General features: G+C 46.4%; 1 protein-coding gene across 1 annotated transcript in view; it reads left to right on the plus strand.

Annotated features, from left to right (window-relative positions):
* Positions 1–18,294, plus strand: part of LOC119382786 (Down syndrome cell adhesion molecule-like protein Dscam2) — a 291,338-nt gene extending 273,044 nt beyond the window's left edge. The window contains exons 24-28 of the mRNA XM_037650632.2: positions 881–1,045; positions 5,831–5,946; positions 7,071–7,146; positions 9,242–9,318; positions 14,634–18,294. Coding sequence (XP_037506560.1) covers positions 881–1,045; positions 5,831–5,946; positions 7,071–7,146; positions 9,242–9,252 — 368 coding nt within the window. The 3' untranslated portion in view covers positions 9,253–9,318; positions 14,634–18,294. The remainder of the gene's footprint in view (positions 1–880; positions 1,046–5,830; positions 5,947–7,070; positions 7,147–9,241; positions 9,319–14,633) is intronic.
* Positions 18,295–20,969: the final 2,675 nt, after the last annotated feature.

A 20,969-nucleotide genomic window follows, 5' to 3' on the forward strand; every position in this document is an offset into this window, starting at 1 on the left:
CGCCGAGAAGGGGCCCTCTCCCCTACCTCTCTCCCCCAAATCACCGTCTCCTGGTCATAATATCTTTTAATGGAAGCACATTCGTTAGCTACAGACCACTGTTCTGATGTTGCCGCCGTCATCGCCTCCTTTAATGGTCATCGGACCTTTAAAGGAAACAGGAAACAGCGGCGACCACGGAGTGAGGAGAGCAGAGGGAGGCGCGCGCGCGTACGCGCGCACACACACACACACACACACACACACACACACACACACACACACACACACACACACACACACACACACACACACACACACACACACACACACACACACACACACCAAGTTGCAAATATATTGATACCGAGAAGTGCGCGAAGCATCCTATGAAAACGAATTGTCGTTACAAGCGGCATGCTTCAGCCTCATGACGAAGGTGTACGTCAAAGAACACCACGACGGCACTTCTGCTGATGTAAACGCTTATGCTTTTAAACCTTCTACTTGATTAATTGGCCCATAATCCAAGCTTAAGAATAACATGGCAAAAAACGCCAGGCCTGCGCGGTTGTAAAGTGTGATCATGAATTCTCATGTAACCATAATAATTGTTGGGGTTTTACGTCACAAAATCGCGTTATGGTTATGAGAGACGGCGTGGTGGAGGGCTCCGGAAACTTCGATCATCTGGGGCTCTTTAACGCGCGCCTAAATCAAAGCACACGGGCCTCTAGCCTTTCGCCTCCATCGAAACGTGGCCGCTGCTGCCGGGATTCGACCCCGCCACCTTCGGGTCAGCAGTAAAGCATTGCAGCCACTAAGCCACCGTGGCGGGTAATTCTCATGTGTCCTAGTTGCAAGCACAAGTTTTCGCTGACCGTTCTCAATGCATGCGCAGACGACCCGCTGCGCAAGTGCCAAGGCAGCACGGACTCGATGAGCATGACCGAGTTCTGCGCCAAGAAGGAGCGGCTGCAGCAGCAAGACGCCTACGGGAAGGCCACCTCCTACTACGCCTCGCCAGCCCGGAAACCCGTCCCTGTCGCATCGGGATCGAGGAGAGGTGAATGCGCTAAGTCATGTCTCATCGTGACTATGTTCCGTGTGAGGTAGAGTACTGTGTTTAAATATTTGGCGTAGATGGTTAAACATTACCTATATGAGACAACATTCCCCCTCAAGTGGCATCAGGGAAGATATCCTGTATTTCACTGCAATAAACATTAATTCATACTCGGGATAGGTTAGCTCGAGATGGACTGAAACATTTGGCTTCTGTAATAAGCAATTTGTCATTTGTAGCAAGAGTAGAAATTTCGCGAGCGTTAAAAGGACGCTGTAAGGCGGAACGAGGAACAGAAAATACAGAAATACAGTGGTTCCACTTATCATAGAGTTTGGCACCTCTCGTGGGGTGCATGTAATGGTTGATTTCCAGAAACCGCAAGAAAATGAGGTCACATGAAAATTAGGTCACCTTGTTCGTTCTATATAGCAAGTGGTTGAAACTGATAAAACAATAAAAAATAACAGTCTTGTATGGGGCGCAGAAAACTAGCATAGCCTTATCACAAAATAACCTATTAATTGACGCTGGCTTCATATTTTTCGCTAAGCAACGTCCCTTAAATCTTGTTGAAGTTCTGACAAACCCATCAAAATATCCCTGCAAGGACAGCTCCGCAAGTACGATTCAAGGCAGATTTGCTATGCAAACAAGATTACTGTTGAGTAGTCCGTCTCAAACCTAGCCGGCACAGTTCATATTTACAAGGGGAAACGTAGTTACGATTTCTTGTGAGCTTGAGGTAAACAGCGTTGTATTCTTTTGTATACGCGTAAAATGCAAAGTGTTAAGATGTGTTAGTGCTATTTGTTTAATTGTTTTACTGATATTCTTAGGGACGAGTTGTGGCGTGAAGTAGCACGGACACGATGCAACTGCGTTTCAACACTTGCGCACGCAATTGACTTCTTAGCCGTGAAACTGGACTGGCTTCAATTCCGGACAGAATTATAACACACCCAAGGAAAATGCGCAACGCACAGAACGAGACATGTTCGGCAATCTTGCCTACCATGAAGTTAAGAGAGAGAGAGAGAGAAAGAATAGAACTGTATTCTGAGCAAGCACGTTGTGCGACCAAGGTGGCGGCTTCCCTATTCGAACTAGCCGCGGGCCATTACGATCTCTCGTGTCCAAGCCAATGTCAAACCTTGTTTTGTTGCGACTGGCCCGCTGCAAGAGCCGACCAGCGGGTAGCGTTATGCTCAGTGGAGATGTCGAACCGCAGGCCCGCGGACGTCAGGAGCAGAGCGCCGAGGGAGAGAGCGCTCGTCATTGAGGAACTTAGCAGAAGTTTGTTTACATCTTGTTAGGTGACGACAGAAATATGTGTCGAGCGGGAGCTCGGCGGCTCGTTAAATACAGTTGGTATCCCTAGTTGGGGAAGTGCCTTAAACAGAAATGTCCAATCACAGTACGAGTGACCGTTTGAAGGGAACCTCCCTTCAACCCCCATGGTCTAGCCTTCCCAAGTGCGACCACGTAAAGGGACACTAAAGGCAAATATTACGTCGACGTTGATTGTTGAAATAGCGTTCCAGAAACCTGGTAGTGCTTGTTTCGTGCCAAGAAAATGCTTATTTTGACAGAAAATTATGTTTTAGTGGTCCGTACGGCTTCAGCGCACTTCAAATGACCTGCCTGAATGGGCCTTCTGACGTAACAGTTGCCGTGCCCAACGTTGCCCGCATTTACTGCCCGGCCGCCGACGCTACGGCTTCTTGCGCAACAGCAGCCATCATCTTTGCCAAGACGCAGCCACGGGCCACTCCGAAGCTGTATAGTTCACTGTAACGGAGCTTAGTTTGACCAGCAGCAGCAGTAGAGTGTGATCAGTGCGCAAATGACAAGAGCCAAGCACACGCAGCAGTACGCGATACCGAAACTACCACTGCGACGCGCAGCTCGGCGAAAACGGAACTTTTGAAGCCCTCGCACCGTTCTCCATAGTAACGCCAAGAGGTTCTTTTTTCCACGAATCAAACAGAAACGAACGAGCAGCATTTTATTACGTCTTGTGATACACGGATGGTTCTTTTTTTTGTGGCAACTAGTTTTATTACTTGTGGTTAACTGTACTCGGGACTCTTAACGTCATCGGGATCATTTCTAAAATCTCCCACTCGTGGCGCACATCGTGCCCTACATTTACCTTAATTTCTCGACTACTAGAGCACTTCTGTTGATACTATTAACGTTACAGACGTTCTCACACATTGACCATTCACTCTGTCAGAAATTGTTATTTGCCTTTTGTGTCCCTTCAAACCTCTCTCTATATCCGCTACGAGTGAAGGGAGTGGGGTGTTCGTCCCTTCTTGAAGCTGTCAAGTTTTGATTTTTACGGACAGTTGGAACAAAGCGTTGCCATGGCTTTGTAACAGTCAGTATACTGTGAGGCGTAGACTGAAGCATGAACACGTCGAAAAAGACTTAAAGGGGCCCTGAAACGCTTTTCCGTCTGCATTCTGCAGCGCTGGATTGCGTGTAGTGCTCAATACTGGGATGAACGCAAAAATAATTATCCAAATTGGTGCACGGTAACGATAGTTATTAGCCCTCATACTTCAAAACCCCAGTAGACAACGAGAAAAAACGTTCTATTTCGCATTTCGCTCTCCCGCTGACGTGAAAGGCCGGTTCCAATCACCGCCATTGTGCAGTGCTCCTAGCGTCGTTTTGCAATTGTTTTGAAATTTGCATATTTAAAAACAGAAATCATATTGTATCTGAGGAAGTGTAAGGAGTGCTTTCATAATTTTTAGCGCACAATAGTTTGGCCTGTCTGGGACCACATGAATACTACGTGCGACTTGTCGCGTCAAACCAATCAAAACGCCCTGCCAATGTCTTCCCTCCCACGTGATGAAGCGCCACTTCCGACCACAAAAGAAAAAGAAAAGCCGTTGCGTGTTGCTCTAGTACAAAAACAATGTGGTTTCTCCGTTGAAATAAAATTATAACAGCTTTGTTTTTGGCGTGTCCACTCACGCAACGATATCGGTGCATTCCACAGTTAGAGAAGTGATGAAAGCTACACGCCTAATATGTGTCGCAGGGCCCCTTTAAGGTTTGGTGGCTTTGTGAGTTTACACACATTTCTGACATTGATGCAATTTTAGCTACCAAGTTTAGAATAATGCGGTAGTAACTGCGTTCACAAACTGGTTACATAATGATTGACTCTAGTCAATTCCTGAAACAATATGTTATAAATGTCTGACCAGTTTCTTATTCCCGTTGACGTTCGAATCCGCGCTCAGTGACACTAGACACGCTCGAATGAAACGAAAAAAATAAATAAATTGGGGCAAAACTGAATCATTAGTTTAAATCTGTAGCTTATTTAGAAATCATTTTGTAAGAACGTTTATTTTCTTCATTAAATTTCAAGGAAATATTCAACTGTCTTGAACCACGTATTTCTTTTTGATCCTAGTTTGCACCGCTTTCCATCGTTACCGAAATCGATTCACTGGAAATGCTTTCATTTGTTTTCGCTTTACATAATATACCTTATGAAGCTCTACTTCGCAGGTTCACGTGAACGCCGCCAAGGCGCATAAAGAATTATTGATTCAAATATTCTTTTACCGACAAACAAGAAGTGGTGTTTTTACTTTACGGTCGAAGAGCCAGCTTCTCCAGGTGCCTGAAAACCTTCATTAGTGTCAAGTCTGAGACCGCTTTCATCAATCTCTTTCGCTCTTTCGTTGCTGCTCGGAACAACCTCTTCCATCTTCTAGTGATTTGCACTCCCCGTGTAAAGGTAATCTTCGTTTAAGAAAAGCATAGAAATGGAAACTTTCCATAGAGCATCTCCCCGCAGTTTACTCTGCGACTGCTTCCAGGTGCTATTCGTAAGAGCTGAAGTGTAAATTTCTACTTGCAGTGATGTATCACGGACGAAAGTGTGACGTCGTCATCGTGTTTTGAGAAAATTAGAGGCTGTTAGTGCGTTTATTGATGCTTAGCATAGCCATCGCTACATTTAAAGTTTTTCACTGCGACTTGTGCAAGAGTACCGTAACTCAACTAGTGTTACAAATGAAGCAGATGGTCCGCTACACATTAAACAGCTAATATTGCCTATGTACACCATAGTACTTGTTACACGAGCACTAAGCGCTCCGACTCAGAAAGCAGCTGCCAAAATAAAGCTTTTGCGGAGCGCGTCTCTCAGACTGCATGCATGCTTCTGAGCACACATACTTTTTTTTTCATTTGTTTCAGCGGCGCGTAGTTTTCTGCCTTTGCTACCTTTTCGTCTCACCCGTTCGTCTAACGAAGTTGTTTTGTTGATTTCCTGTTCTATGCTTTTTTTATTTGCTTTCGGCACACCAAACTTACTTTTCGTTGAACGTCGTTTACAACCATTCGGGTGTCCACCAATCCCACCACTCCCAAGATCTCCCTCCTTTCCGGTGGCCTCCTTCATTTTCATTAATGAGCACCTTTGATGTCAGTCGGCATATTGGCACTATTCTTAATATATCATTATCAGCACTCATCGCGGCATGAACGTCTGTACTAAATTAGCGCAAATTCTACCATGTCCTTGTGCTATGCGTGCACTTTCAAGGCGACCTGGGAGTCAGAGTAGGCACTGTGAGAGAGCGTCAGAACAAACACCCTGTGCGCACGCCTCTGGTATTACGTCCCAAAACCACGATTACGAGAAACGCCTATTATTTTTCGATCAGTTGGGGTTCTTCAGCGTGCCCACTGAACGTACCTTCGATCACCACCTGAACGCATCTTCTTCCTTCTTTCTCCTCGCAGGGCGCCGAGGGGAGGAGGGCCACGAGTACGCCGAGCCTTACGCCGCGCTGCAGGCCCAGCAGCAGCGACTACTGGCGGACGCCGACTGCGCTGCCGCAGTGGCGATAGCATACCGGGTGAGTAGCGCACATTTGCATAACCATGAAGCTTGCTTTCAAAACCCCCGGCAGGCGTTATCCGGGAGCCCAGCCTGCAATGTTCGATGCAATTACGTTCTGCCGATGAATGCCCCCGAAAGGCGGATAGGCGGGTCTCTGCACCGTGTGATACTGGCCATTGTAGCGTTTGCAACGCGCACTGCGCCTGAGCGAATATATTGAGGTGCGTTCGAATGCACAGACCCCTTCGCGCCCTTTTACGCGAGGTGTTCTGAATATAGGCTATAAACACGAACTTCTTTGTCGCTCGGCACAAAAGAAATAAAGGGGTCAGTGAATGACGGGAATTGCTATCACTTTACCAGTTTGTTGTGATGCGCAAAGCTTTGTTTTTCCTGATACGCGGCCAGAATGCGTCTTGTGAACCGCACCTTGTCCTGCGGAAAGGTCAACTTGTTGCTACAGTAACCGACGAAACAATTGCAGCTGTAGTAATTATCTATGCATGAATAAATTTACGAAGCATGAAACAAAAGGCACTTGCCCACGCTGTCGTAGGTGTATTGTACCTGCAGCGATAGCCTGAGCATGCAGCAGTGTAGCGTCATGTTAGGAGAAGTAAGTGACGTATGAAAAACACACAGGTCTTATTTTTGCTTTTAATGCTTTAGCACTCTTTGGCTAGGTCTTCAAAAAAAAACATGGACGTGCGCGCACGTGTATGTGTGTTTGTGTGTGCGCGTGCGTGCGTGCGTGCGTCTTCGTGTGTGTGTGTGCGTGTGTGTGTGTGTGTGTGTGTGCGTGCGTGCGTGCATCGTCTAATGGTGGCTAACTAATGTCTAATGTCGGCCCGTGTTGAATAACATTGCCTGGTGTTTCCATATGATGGTTAAATTCTGAAGTTATAAATCATGATGCTTCCGCCCTATCTGACGATTCTTCAGTGGGAAGTTTCTGCTGCATATTTTCCCTCTGTGTGCATGGCCACCTATAACCAAATCGGGGCAATACTTTGCAGCAGATGGAAGTGATGGAAAAAAAACGTATGTGTTGTTTCTTTCATTTTTCGTGTGGCACGAGAGAAATAAATTTCAAATTGACATATGAAATCTTAACTTATTCATTCTATTCCTTCTTTTCAGGCACGCTGCGATGCTGCCCCTTACGCAACAATCAAGCGCAGTCCACCTAGGTCTCATATAGCGGGTTACTGTCAAGGTACGAGCAATTTCGCAATGTCTTCAACGAATATGTACTAATAGATGATACTGCGGTTTATTTTCGAAGCTTGTAGGTTAATATAAATATAAAAACACACACTTTTTTTCGTGTTTTTCATAGGGATCAATTACCCAAGGGCTTTTTTTAACGCGAAAGTGTTTTGTGCCGGGGTCCACTAGGACTTCAGTGACGTATTTCCGTCACGGAAATGACGTCGAAACAATTCACATGATCAGATGGCAAAGAAAAATAGTTCCATCAACGGGCATCGAACCTACGACCTCTCGGTCCGCAACAACAGATGCCGGGCACGCTCTCTACTGCGCCACGGTCACAGACTCTGGAGGCTTTACAAACGCGCCTTTTATATCTACCACTCTCCGATCAGCGGGGCGATGTTGCCCTCTGGGAGCGGTTAAGTAAAGTAATTCGCCATTACTGTGGCCTCCGCGATTAGCACCTGCAACACGGTACACGTCCGTCCCATTCGGCGCGTTTTCAATAGAAGTTCAGTTTTGTCAATGCCTTAACACATCACGAGGTGGCGATCTTAGCTCAAGCGTCGTAAAAGCGTCGGCCTCGCTCATAGCATCACGCTTATCCAAACCAAAAAATAGCTCTGCAACGGGCGCCTGCCTCACCTGGCTGTAGCACCGCGTTCCCCGCTCACGCGCTCGCCCCGAGAAAAATCGTGGCCGGGCCACCGGGGCGGCACGACGCGCTTTGCGTTTCCCTCTAGTCCGGCCGTGGTGTTCAATCACATTTCGGGATGGCGACCAAGTTCTGCGTCAAATTTGCGACGCTGTTCTGGCTGTCACACCTCCTTCTCTGATTACGCTTTCATCGTTAACTACTACAGCTACCACAAGGGTTGGTTTTTAACACACCCTTGTGGTGGCTGTAGTGGTTACAGCTAGTTGTGGTAGCTGTAGCAGTTAAATGGACGTTAGTCGTCGGGATGGAGATGTACCACCGATCATCAAAGTTGGTGCATGCACGTTAAAGGTGGCTATAGCTGCCAGACTTCAATATACATTGTACAAACTCTCTTATATTAATGTACAGTAAGCATTCAGTTACTTCTGTAAGGGCACGCTTTACTTTCGTGTTATTACGATTGCTATGACGGAGGGATCAACCACCTTTTTTCGGCTAGGAAGTAGTAGCCTCTCGCCTCTCAGAACACTTAGCCGATAGTCTAGTTCCTTTGGATCCCTTTAAAATTGGCATTACGGCGGCTAGTATGTTCGAGTAACTTCGAAGTTGTGTTTGGGGCGAGCCAGTTCTGTGCAAGGGTGAAGACCCGTACAAGCAAGTTGGCGTTGTCACGTACGAACCAGTTTTTTTTTTCTTTTTTTAGGTCTGCAACGCTTACCAAACGCAACCGTTTACTACGTTACTTACAGTAATAGCACAAGAGACGTGCACGTGTCTAAATCTTTGTCGACTGATGTCCAAAAAGAAAAAGAAATTTGGAAGTATTAATTGCAGGGTTACAAAAGAACTTGCTTGCAGCGGACCCTTTGGTTAAAACTGATTCGCCCAGTGTGCGCAATATGCAAAATTTGAAAACTTATTTCTGAAATTATTCAAGAAGACATTGAGTTGTTATTCATGGAAGTACAGGACTGAAACATTTGGAGAGAAATAACTAGAAGGTAAAGAAACTTGGTTAGGGATGCTAAGGAATACATAGAGCTGTTCTATCGAGGTGCGGTTTTATAAAAGTAATGCAACGTACTTGACATGTGCCGGCTGTGAAAAATGGATGATTATATTAATGGCTAGTGATAGATAGGGACGTTAAACACGGCCATGGCGGCAGAGCCCGAGCCTAGAAAATTCGGAAACATAGACAATAATTGCATCAATTTCTTTCAAGTTGCGACTGCAAACCGAAAACATTTTCCTAAAACATGCAAATTACTGCGCAATATATTGGAGGGCTCAGAAAAATACCCTATGAGATAATATAACACTTACCGTTTTGATAGCCGATGCTTGCCGATTCTTCTTGGCCGGCAGACACTAATATCATATTCGGCTTTATTGCATTGTTATTAAAATACATTTGGGTGTTTATGGTGCGCAGAGATATCTTGACAATGGGATACCTCAAGCAATGGTGCGGTGCAATGCTTGGTCTAAGCCAACAAGGGTGAAGAGATGGTAAGCGATCGTTATCACGTTGTCACTACGGTAATATTGTCGTAATGACCATTGCCGTTGTGAAGAACATTCGAATATGTAAGCTTTTGTTTACTTTTACGATAAAAAGTTTAGTTGTTTCTCTGGTGATGTTTTTATTCGAGTCTCTATATAAGATAAAGAGAGAGAAGAGAAGAAAACGGGAGAGAGGAAAGACAGGGATGTTAACCAGTTTGGCATAACCGGTATGCTACCCTGTACAGGGGGAAGGGATGGGGGAGATCGAAAGAAGAGTAAAGAAAGAGAGAAAGAGAGGGGAACACACACGCACACACATAACGTCACAGCGCAGAGCGGCAGTCTTGTGCGGTATGCGGCATCATTAAAAAGTCTACAGCCGCTCGTGTAAGTCTGTTGTCCTTAGGAATTTGAGCAATGCCTTGGTTGCTTGAACTCTCGATGACTTCTCAGGATGACATTGGAGAATCGTGTCTAGTGTCAACGGTCTGTTGTGAAGATGAGCGAGAGCGAATACCAGGGATCGTCTCTGCGCAGCGTAGCGAGGGCAGTCGCAGAAGATATGTTGCAAGGTCTCCTCGGTGCCGCAGGCGTCGCAAAGAGCGTTGCCGGCCATCCCTATTCGAAACGAATATGACTTCGTGAAAGCCACTCTTAGCCATAAGCGGCATAGCAGAGTGGTCTCTCTTCGGCGGAGTCCAGATGGTGTTTGAAGTCGCCGCAACTCGTTTAGGTGGTGTTGCCGGTAGTTTTGGCTTCTTGACGTATTCAGTGTTGAGTGCGAAATATTCTTTGCGATCCTTTGAAGCATGGCAGCAGCATCAGACCTTGAAAGGGGTATAGCCTCTTCCTTGTCTCCTTGCAAAGCTGACCGAGCAGCATTATCGGCATGTTCGTTGCCAAGCACGCCACAGTGACTTGGCAACCATTGAAATGTCACTTGGTGTCCCTTCTCGAATGACGTATGAATGAGGTGTCTTATCTCGAATACCAGTTGTTCATATGGTCCACGCCGCAGGGCTGACAAGAGAGATTGTAGGGCTGCTTTGGAGTCACTAAAATTGACCATCGCTGCGGTTGTTCGCGATTGATAACACAAAGTGCAGCGCGAAGAGCTGTCAGTTCAGCAGCCGTTGATGTTGTTGGGTGGTCGGTCCTAAAGCTAACAGTTACACCTTTCGCTGGGACAACTACTGCCCCGGACGAATCACGGATGGTCGTTGAGCCGTCGGTGTAAACATGTATGTGGTCGGTGTATTTCTCGTGCAGTAGAAGCAGAGATAGCTGTTTCAGGACAGGCGATGACAAATCAGATTTTTTCTTGATTCCTGGTACACTGAGATGCACTGCAGGACGAATTAAACACCAAGGTGGAATCGATGGTTTGGATGCGGGGCTGAAGCCTGACGGTAGGTTGGCGGAGTAGCTCCAGATTGTCGCGCAGTATGATGCTAGCGGTCTTTCTGAGGGCAGTGTTGCCAGGTGGTGGTTAGGAGCTCGAGCAAAATGCCTTATGTGGGCTCTCAAGGCTTCTAACGCAATGTGCGTTTGTATTGGTATATCCTTGGCGATGGCAATAGTCGCCTCTGTTGGTGCACATTTGGGCAGACCTAGGCAAACTCTGAGTGCCTGAGCTTGTGCAGCCTGTAGAACGCGAAGATTTGTCTTGCAGGTGTTGGTTAGTACAGGCAGACTATATCTCAGAAACCCAAGAAAGAGTGCTCTGTATAATTCTAACATTGCATCTACTGACATGCCCCAGTTTTTCCCTCCCAGGAACTTGAGCAGCTGGGCAATGGCCGTCAGGCGCTTCTTCAAATAGGCCACGTGTGGGCTCCAATTGAGGTTTCTGTCAATAATTATGCCGAGAAATTTGTAGGTTCTGGCATAGGAAATCGACTGCCCGTCAATAGAAATGGCATATGGTGTCATTGGTTTGCGCGTGAACGCCACCAATGCACATTTCTCCGGGGATATTCTGAGGCCTTGTTTGCTAAGGTAGTGCGCTGTCAATGTTGCAGCCTTTTGAAGTCTCGCACGTATTTGAAGTCGTGTAACGGCTGAGGTCCAGACACATATGTCGTCTGCGTATATAGAGATCTTGATCGTACTTGGTAGGGATTCGACAAGTTGAATGAGTGCGAGATTGAATAGTATGGGACTGAGTACTCCGCCTTGAGGAACGCCTCGGCAGGTATAGCGTAGTGTGGTGGGGCCGTCTTCGGTGGACACAAAGAATGACCTTGCAGACAGGTAGCTACCAATCCATCGAAGAACTCGACCACCAAGGCCAACCACTTCAAGCGCATCGACAATAGCCTCGTGTAGAACATTATCATAGGCGCCTTTCACATCCAAAAACAACGCTGCAGATAGTCGCTTACGTGATCTCTGCTGTTGAACGTACGTAACGAGATCAAGAACATTGTCTATGCATGAACGGTCACGTCGGAAGCCAGCCATAGAGTTTGGATAGATCTTGTAGTGTTCTAGATACCACTCCAGGCGGCCATATATCATTCGTTCCATTATCTTCCCCACGCAGCTGGCCAATGCAATAGGGCGATACGAGGCAAGGTCAAGTGGGGACTTGCCTTGCTTCAGAAGTGGTACTAATCGGCTTGTCTTCCATTCGTCGGGAACGTTACCCTCTTGCCACGAGTTGTTGTAGAGTCGCAGTAGTTCTCCCTGCGCGGCCTCACCAAGATTGCACAAGGCTCGGTACGATATGCCATCTGGCCCCGGAGGTGAAGAACGCCTGCATGAAGCCAGTGCTGCCTCGAGTTCCTCCATTGTAAAAGGAAGGTCCATTCGGCTATCACGGGAACAAGGGATGGCACATCCGGCAACGGGATCTGGACGAACCGCTTGGTCAGCGATCCTCGCGCAAAAATCTTCTGCAACTTCGATGTCTTGTCGCTTTTGAAAGAGTGCCAGCGCCTTGAAGGGAAAGCGCTGTTCAGGATGACAGCGCAAACCACGCACCGTCCTCCAGATTTGAGAGAGGGGCTTGCGAGGGTCTAATGTCTGGCAAAACGTTGTCCACCGTTGGGAGGCCAATCTGTCCATACGACGCTGGATTTTCTTTTGCATTCGCCTGGCTGTCCTGAGGTCATGTATGGACTTGGTACGCCGATATCGTCGTTCCGCACGACGGCGAAGCGCTCGAAGTCGTTCCAATTCTGTATCGAAATCGTTTCGCTTAGAAGGAATCACGATCGGGCGCGTTGCGTCTTGTATTGTGCTCTTGATTGCTTGCTCTAGCCCAGTGGGCAGGCCCGCTTGGCAAACATTTTCCATATCAGACTGGAAAGTGGTCCAGTTAGTCATTCTGATGGTCTTCTGTAGACAAGACTTGGAGAGCCCTTTGATGTGAAGATAGGTAGGAATGTGATCACTCCCGTGTGTCTCAATGTCCGAGAACCATTTAACACATCTGGTGAGGGAGCTGGAGACGAAAGTAAGATCAAGGCAGCTACCGTACGTCACACCTCGAAGAAACGTTGGGCTGCCATCATTCAGGAGAGAAAGGCCATGATTCGAGGCGAAACTTGCCAATCGTCGTCCTCTTGCGTTTGTCCTTGTGCTTCCCCATGCCAGATGATGCGCATTAAAATCTCCTATAATGACCCATGGAGCAGGACATACAGTCAGTATATGTTCTAATCTTCGTGAATTAAAAGTACTCGATGGCGATATATAAACGCCTATTAAAGTAAGCAGGAGTTTGTTCTTTTTAACAGTCAAACACACATACTGATTGTCGTCATCAGGCGCAGTTGGCTGTAGCAAATAAGTGAGTTCACGCCGAACATAAACGATGATTTGCTGCATGCCCCATTTGTCGAGGACATGACAGCTTCGTACCCCGATAATCTGACAGGTTTCGATATGTTGGGCTCGCAAATGACGATGATGGGGAAACCGTTAGTGTTCACAAATTGACGAAAATCAGAAAGGCGTGATTTGAGCCCTCTCGCATTCCACTGGATGACGGACGCTGTCTTGACTTCCGATCGAAAAGAAGAGTGGTTGGTAGCCATGGCTCTACTCAAGAGATTCAAGCACTGGGCTCAAAGCGTCCAGTACTTTGAGTGCACTCCGTGCAGGCGTTGTCCCCATGTCCAATAACACCTCTCGAATGGCGCCCATGAGGGAACGAAGCATAGAGATCACTTGACGATGTGCCCTAGGTACGTCATCAGCGGCGGGTGAAGTCTCCAGAGGGCGCGTCACCTCCTGAGGTTCCTTGGCAAGTAAGCTGTTCGGAAGCGCAGGCCATTCCTTTGGGGAAAGATTCCTATCCGCTGGTGTCTTTGAGCTGATTGGCCCTTTCGTAGTTTGACCTATGTGGTGCCGCATTGGAGTGGGCGCTGTCGTTTCGTGCATGGGCCTTTTTTGAGGTCGAACGATGGCGCCGCCGCCTGCTTCGGCAGCCTCTCTGTGGGTCGAGTTATCTCTCGCCATTTGTTTGAGAACAGCACGCTCCTTCTTGATGCGAGGACAGTCTATCGAAGAGGCAGCGTGAGAGCCATTACAGTTGGCGCACTTCAGAACAGTGGAGCGGCAGGTCTTTTCATGCTCCAAAGTACCCTATTCGTAAGAATTAGTTATTCCAAGACCGCAACCAATTTCAGTGCTGAAATTTTTCATCCCTGGAAAGAGTCAAACATTATGAAGCACTGAAAAATATTATCCGGAAAGGGCAGAAGCTCAGAGGAAAATGGAAACTTAATGCGATGAGTATGCGTGAAGACGGGGTGTTGTTGGAGCTGACGTTTCGACAAGGGGACTTGTTCTCTTCAAGACAAGTCTTGAAGAAGACAACTCCGCTTGACGAAACCTTGAAGAAGACAAGTTCGCTTGCCGAAACGTCGGCTCCAGCGACACCTGATGTTCACAAATCCTCATCTCTTAAAAATATTATGTTATCCATAGTCTAACGCATTATATATCAGAGGGCCCGCCATGTAAAAGCTGAAGTCGCGTAATTTGAGAAGCATCATCGAGAGCCTTCGGATGAATTTAAGTATGCTTTCCACCGTACATATAAAATATGACTACCTTTGCGTGCTATGAATGCTTTGTTTCTTTCAGTAATTAAAGCGTCTTATGCACCAGTTTTCCAATTAAGCGTACTAACTTCCTGCTAAGTGAATTGTGCAAACCTGTATGAGTCGGTGCGATATAATCAATTAAAGTACAGGAAAATTAGGTTATTTTGACGACGCACAGATCTAGCACATACAAACTGCACTGTATCGCGCAAATATTTAAAAATGTGTCTTGCACGCACGTTCTTCGCTATTCCTGTGCAGATCGAGTCCTCATCATCCCGGCCAGTTCTGTTCTCCTAACACACGATGAAGACGAAGGCGAAGACGGGCGGCTTCTTCGTCGTCTTGTATATCAGCGAGCAATCCTACGGACGCCTCGCACGGTTGAGAACTCGTGCCGATATCTGTGTTACCGACAAAACCTCTTCCGCGTCACGGTACAAAGGACGGCGCATATTGTGTGTCTACATCAACGTCTGTGGTATCCCATTATGACAAGTGCTGCCGCAGGCTTGGAAGGATCGGGACAGTGTGCTGTTGTAGTTTAATACATGACGCGTAAATGCCGTTGGGTGATGTTGGTTATCAGTTTGATGTCGCTGGTTGCCATAATTATATCATTATTGTCGTCGACATTCGTTTTTTCGCCATTGTTTTCGTCATCACTGCTCAGGACAGCTGCCGTGCCCTCATTACAGGCGGTACGTACGAATCTCATACCGATGCCGATGATCGCTATTAATTGCGAAAACCAGACTCACCCCACACTAGGCATTAATGGAAGAAATGGTGTGGCGGCTAAAAGTGGTCTGTACGCATTCCCACGGTTTGATAACATTAACGTTTTACTCGTACAGCAGGTTTTCGAAACGTAAGAATACTAGGAGTGCAGAGGACATGATATTCTACGAGTACATGAAGTGCAAATTTGGCATACCAGGTGCGCAAAAGGCATGATAAATCGCAATACGCATACAACTTACGCGTAGGAGTGCTGTCACATACAAGCACGAGCAATGCATCCACTGGCGCGTCACTATACGGTGGTACTTGCGGGAATATGACGTTTCCTTTTATTGTGTGAACGCTGTTATATCCGAAAATTTGTTGGATGGCTCCCATTGGGAAGGGCGTAAATATCCTAAGCACTGTTACTGTTGCACAGATTCACGGCTCCCCTTGTTGTCGCCTCTATGTGGCTGTCGTTGCAATGCGTTAGTAAAAGAAACCATGTTTCTGTGTCCTAAATACGAGAACTTCGTTGGGCTGTTATAAGAGTTACGCTTCTCCCAAAGACGTTAGAACGGAGGGTGAATATGTGATGTCATCAGTAATCGCGCTTCGTGTGAACCTAAAGCAACAACAATATGAATCTTTCCATCGATGTACTGCACTTCGCATAACACCTTTACATAACTTGAAATGGTACTATATGCAGAGAGAAAAAAAAAGAAGAAGAAATGGCACAAGCAAGGAATAACTGGATGTCACACTGCTATACAATTTTCATCCGACGTGCTAATTTAGTTTATCTCTTACAATAATTACGTTCCAAGTACTGACCTTCATTAGAAGCGATCGTACTAGCTACTTTAATTGCATTATGGAGCCTTAATGCGGAATCTGCTTGAGAGCCCAACGCAGTTTTAATAATAATTGTTGGGGTTTAACGTCCCAAAACCACGATATTATTATGAAGGACGCCGTAGTGGAGGGCTCCGGAAATTTCGATCACCTGAGGTTCTTTAACGTGCACCTAAATCTAAGCACACGGGCCTCAAGCGTTTTCGCCTCCATCGAAAACGTGGCCACCGCGGCCGGGATTCGGCCCCGCGACCTGTGGGTCAGCAGTCGAGCACCATAACCACTAGACCACCGTGGCGGGTCACCGTGCACTTTTACGACGCCTCCATAATATCGAAGGCATTGCTAAAAAGTCAATGAAGGTCTTGCGTGTGGAAGGGCAATCATATCCTGTATGACAATGTTTAAGATTTCTCTTACAGTCGTATAGACAGATGACGTCGTAATTTGTATGTATAGGACTCTGAACAAATAAGAAAATGTTATTAATTATGTTTGCACTGAAATTTTTGAGTCACAGATTTATTCCAAAACTATATTAATCTTATTTTTATGCGCTTCGCTGCAGTAAGCTGTGGGGAAGCAAATAAATTCAACGTGAAACACTCGGTTTTCTCCTAAAAATAAAAGAGCTGCGTGGATCGAGAAAGCGGTGTGAATCATTTTTTTCACGTGGTTCACTGCTGTTGGTTGGTTGTTTGGTTGGTCGAACTTCATTAAACTGTCCTGAGAGACGCAACTAGCGCGCAGTGGGCTCCTCCCACGTTGGGACGGGTTAGTTATGAAAAAACCCGTAAACAGGGGGCGGGTGCTCGAGCCGACGTTTCGACAAGTGGTCCTGCCTTCTTCAAGCCTGGAACTGATTTCCTGATTTCACAGGCTTCCATCTTACCCATCCTGTCGTTTTTTGGACTGCTGTTAGTTGCAGTAGGAGTAAATAAACGCGACAAAAAGCCTTCGTTTCTTCCTAACAAAGACATAAATGTGTAACTTGAAAACAGCCTAAGGCCAAGAAACGTGGCGTCACGTTTACTTCAGGCTGCCGTTTTCACCTATGCGCTGGCGCATATACCATATACAGTATAGAGCGTAAGCATAAACAACCTAAAGAAATTTGATTATTGTGTTTACTAAACCGCCCGTTGGAAGTTGTTGTTAATGGACATGCTTTACCGTAGCGCTGGTGAACTTTATGTCCGTTTCTGTATGTTTATTCGCATTTTTTTTACATACTTCGCAGCAACGGCCCTTTAATAAGTGGTTTTGTGCCTTGTTGACCACGTTGGCGTTATCGAAACATATTTTGCGTAGATTGTTATTTAATGATGTGTTTGTGTTTCTTGTGGTCCAAGTTTGAACCTTCAATCTGTGCGTTTGGAATGGCGCTTAACTGCTGCAAATGTTTACAGTGCATATCACGGAACATGTCTTTATTAACATGACCTGCAAATGATTAAACATTGCTGTCCCATCTTGGCCCATAGAGGCAAAAGCATGCTTTTTTTTTATTCCATCTGTCTGAAAGCTAGTTTCTTTTTTCAGGTTAACATTCTGATAAAGCTGATAAAAAAAAAAAAACTTAATTAATTGGTAGGTATGCTTTGCTTATTGCACTTTGCAGTGGGCCAGGCTTTAACAATAAATAGATTCTCCAATGGCAGCTTTCAACGGTTCCAATACTTACCCCGTGCGCTCAACTGTCCGGCCTACTCCCATGTAACCAGCACAAGCTGGTTAATATACCTGCGTCCAAGTGAAGTCGAGTAGCTTAAGTAAGAACGGAACGAAATGTATCAACAGAAATTTGCGCTGACGATGGCACTAATAGCCTAATGGGTACTGTCATTCCTAATTATGTTTGCGATTACGTACAATATGAACTTCAAGAAAAAGCTTTGCCGTATATTTAGAAAATAATGATTAAGTGAAGGTCTCCAGATTTGTCGGAATATAGGTCATCTTCATTAAAATAAAGTTTTTTTCTCATCTGTTTCGTTTGAGGCGATGCGGTCATCGGCACTCATGATATCTTCGTGCACACTATCACGTCATCTTATAGCAGTTTCAACCAGTGAGCACACACCAAAAAAATGCGATAGAGCTGGTTTGAACATTCCAATGTCTTTGCAAGCGTTCAATTAGTCTCATGTGATTACGGTTTTATATCTGTCACCAGCGTTGCTTTCTTTGTCACCACGTGAAACATAGTCTGCACATCAAAATGCACATGCATGAATGACAGCGGGGCGCGAGAGTCAGTTTGGTCGCGATCTTGAAATGGGTGCTACTAACCCTGAGAAGAAGAAGAGGAACCACCTGGATTCATCCTCAGTGGAGTACGGCGTGTACAGTAAACTGCTCGAAAGTTCTGTCAATAAAGTAATTTTTTAATCTCAGGAGTGGCGTTCCAATGTTGTCCCAGTTTATCCTACCGAGGTATAGATTAGAGGAGAGTGAAAAATAATAGCAGCTCTTTTTTTTTTCACGAACAAGTTGCTGATACCCACTGAATAAGTACCGGAGTGGTAGCAGCACTTTGTAAGGCAAAAAGGAAAAAAAAGTCACAGTTTCGCCGCAACGGCGAAGCAATGAATGCGATAGCAACAAATTCGAATGTAACGCGAAGAACGGAAAGCAGCTCGAAATTGCCAGCGCGTCGCTCAAGCCCAAAAGACGCACGAAAAGAACGCACACAGGACGAGCGCGAGCTATCACGCGTCACAGCACGATACTTGAAGCGCACTGATGAAACAAAGCAACACGCATGAAACGAACAGGCAGGTACACACAGGACGAGCGCGAACTAAATGTCGCAGTTGTACTTATTTCTCTTTGAACCGCACGCTGCTTTTGCAAACGCGGCCTCTGCAGCGAGCGAAGTTACCCTTGTACGCTCTGTGACTTCAGCGCGGACGTCGCGGGGAAAGCACAAGACATACAACACCCCGCTCCACTCCCCCCCCCCCCCCCCCCCGCGCCCTCCTTTCCTGGAGATAAGCGCACGAAGGCGACCACGCCCTGTAGGGCGCAGAGCATCGGCGTTCGCAGGAGCGAGGCAACAACCTTTAAAGCGCGGGTTCTTCGCGCCATCTCGCTGGTGTGTAAGAAAGCACGCTGAAGTAAATGGTGTATTAAATAGCTCACCATTAGCATGCTGAAAGACGGTACTCTTCGTGGCCTAGCCGTCTGACGCCGTGTGCCGCGGAGCGTGAGGTTGGCCGTTCGATTCCAAGCGTCGGAAAGTATTTGTTTCTGTATTATTTTTCTTTGTGGCTTATATATATTATACTGCGCATGACGGCAGCGACGGCGACGGTAAAAACTAGCCGAGACTGTCCATATAATTGCTATCGCAATAAAACACCATATATTAGCGGTGCCTTCTCGCATGTAGCGCGAAGGCAAGATAACCGCTGGTCATTAGCGGTAACCGACTGGATTCCAAGAGCAGGCAAGCGTGCGAGGGGGAGACAGAAAATCAGATGGGCAGATGAGATTAAGAGGCCGCAGCAAGCACAGGACCGGCTTAATTGTAGAAACATAGAAGGGGCATTTGCCCTGCCATGGGCGTTGTCAGGCTGATGGTGACATGTTCGTAGGTTATAAATAACAAGAAATTAGAGTATTTACACTGACAATAATTACACTAACAATTTCATTTTGGCTAGTGCCGCATAACAGCACGCGGTGTGTGATATATCAATGAATCCTGTTGAAATCGACATCTGAATCTGCGCCGAAGTTCACGCAGCATCCTCATTTCCTAATAGCGCTTATCAGGTAAGTATTCGGTTTTATCAGGTAAGCCATGGTTCAAGAAAGACGGAAGGGTAGTTGATTGCACTGGCAATATCACAGTATCCTTTTACGATTAACTGCACTCTATTGTCGTAAACGTTCACTCTTCGATCATTCCTGACTGAGAGCTTTCATGCGGCCGTAATTTCGGATAACTCCGATCAGAGAGTTTTTTAGCGCAGTTTGCAAAATGTATATCTAAGTACAAAGCATATATGAGCGCGAAAGACCTGTAAGAAAACCACGTAGAACAGGGGTATTTTTATAGGGTTGTAAGCGACTTGAATTTTCAGAGAGGTTGGTCACATGGCAATTAGATCAGCATTTACTTATACCACTTTATTTGGTTAAAATATCACGTGAGGTAAAGATATGCGAAGAAATCTGTAGATTGCAACGCGGCTGGCTTTAAGGCGCGTTCACATCGAACGCAGAGCACGCAAGCGGATTTTCAAAGCGGAGAGGCAGCGAGGCCGCGGGGCTTGCCTTCTGGCCCGCTCCGCCGCGCGGGCGAAGCAATCCACCAATGGATGGATGGATGGATGGATGCTATGAGCGTCCCCTTTATAACGGGGCAGTGACATGTCTGCCACTAGGCTCGAAGAAAAAAAACTTTCTTGTTTCAAGTTGGCTTAATACCTTATCTACACTGATTAAATCTATGTTATTTTACCAAAAAAATATAAATTCACTGTCCATCTCTCTGCCTCTTAAAAGGCAGAATGACCTTATTTCCCCCGGTATTTATTTTGTACTTTATCTCTACTTTTCTGCCACCAATACGCTAACCGTCTCTTACTTATTTCTATCGCGGACAGTGTTGAGCTTTCCATTGTTATCCCTAAAACCCAAGGCTTCATGTAGACTCGTGCCCACTCGTGCCCAATCTACGGCGGACGTGTCGCCATCTTGCGGCACTACGTAATACTGCGCGCACGCTTCTCGGGCCTCCATTGGCTGCGGCCTAAGCGGCCAACTTTTCCGTGCAGAGAAAGTTGGTCCGGGAGCGATCCGAGCAAGCGGCCACGGCTTTTCAGCTTTTGCGGATAATCCGCGTCCGCTTTCCGGATCCGCGCTCGGTGTGAGTGTGCCTTTACATGGTTAACGCGATTCACGCAACCAGCGTCTTCGAAATAACACGAACGATATTCTTTACCTGGTCTACCCAGCAGGAAAAGCACATCGTGAATTAGGAGCCCTGATGGCCAGTCTTTT

This window comes from Rhipicephalus sanguineus, chromosome 2, assembly GCF_013339695.2.
Source record: "Rhipicephalus sanguineus isolate Rsan-2018 chromosome 2, BIME_Rsan_1.4, whole genome shotgun sequence".
Classification (NCBI taxonomy): domain Eukaryota; kingdom Metazoa; phylum Arthropoda; class Arachnida; order Ixodida; family Ixodidae; genus Rhipicephalus; species Rhipicephalus sanguineus.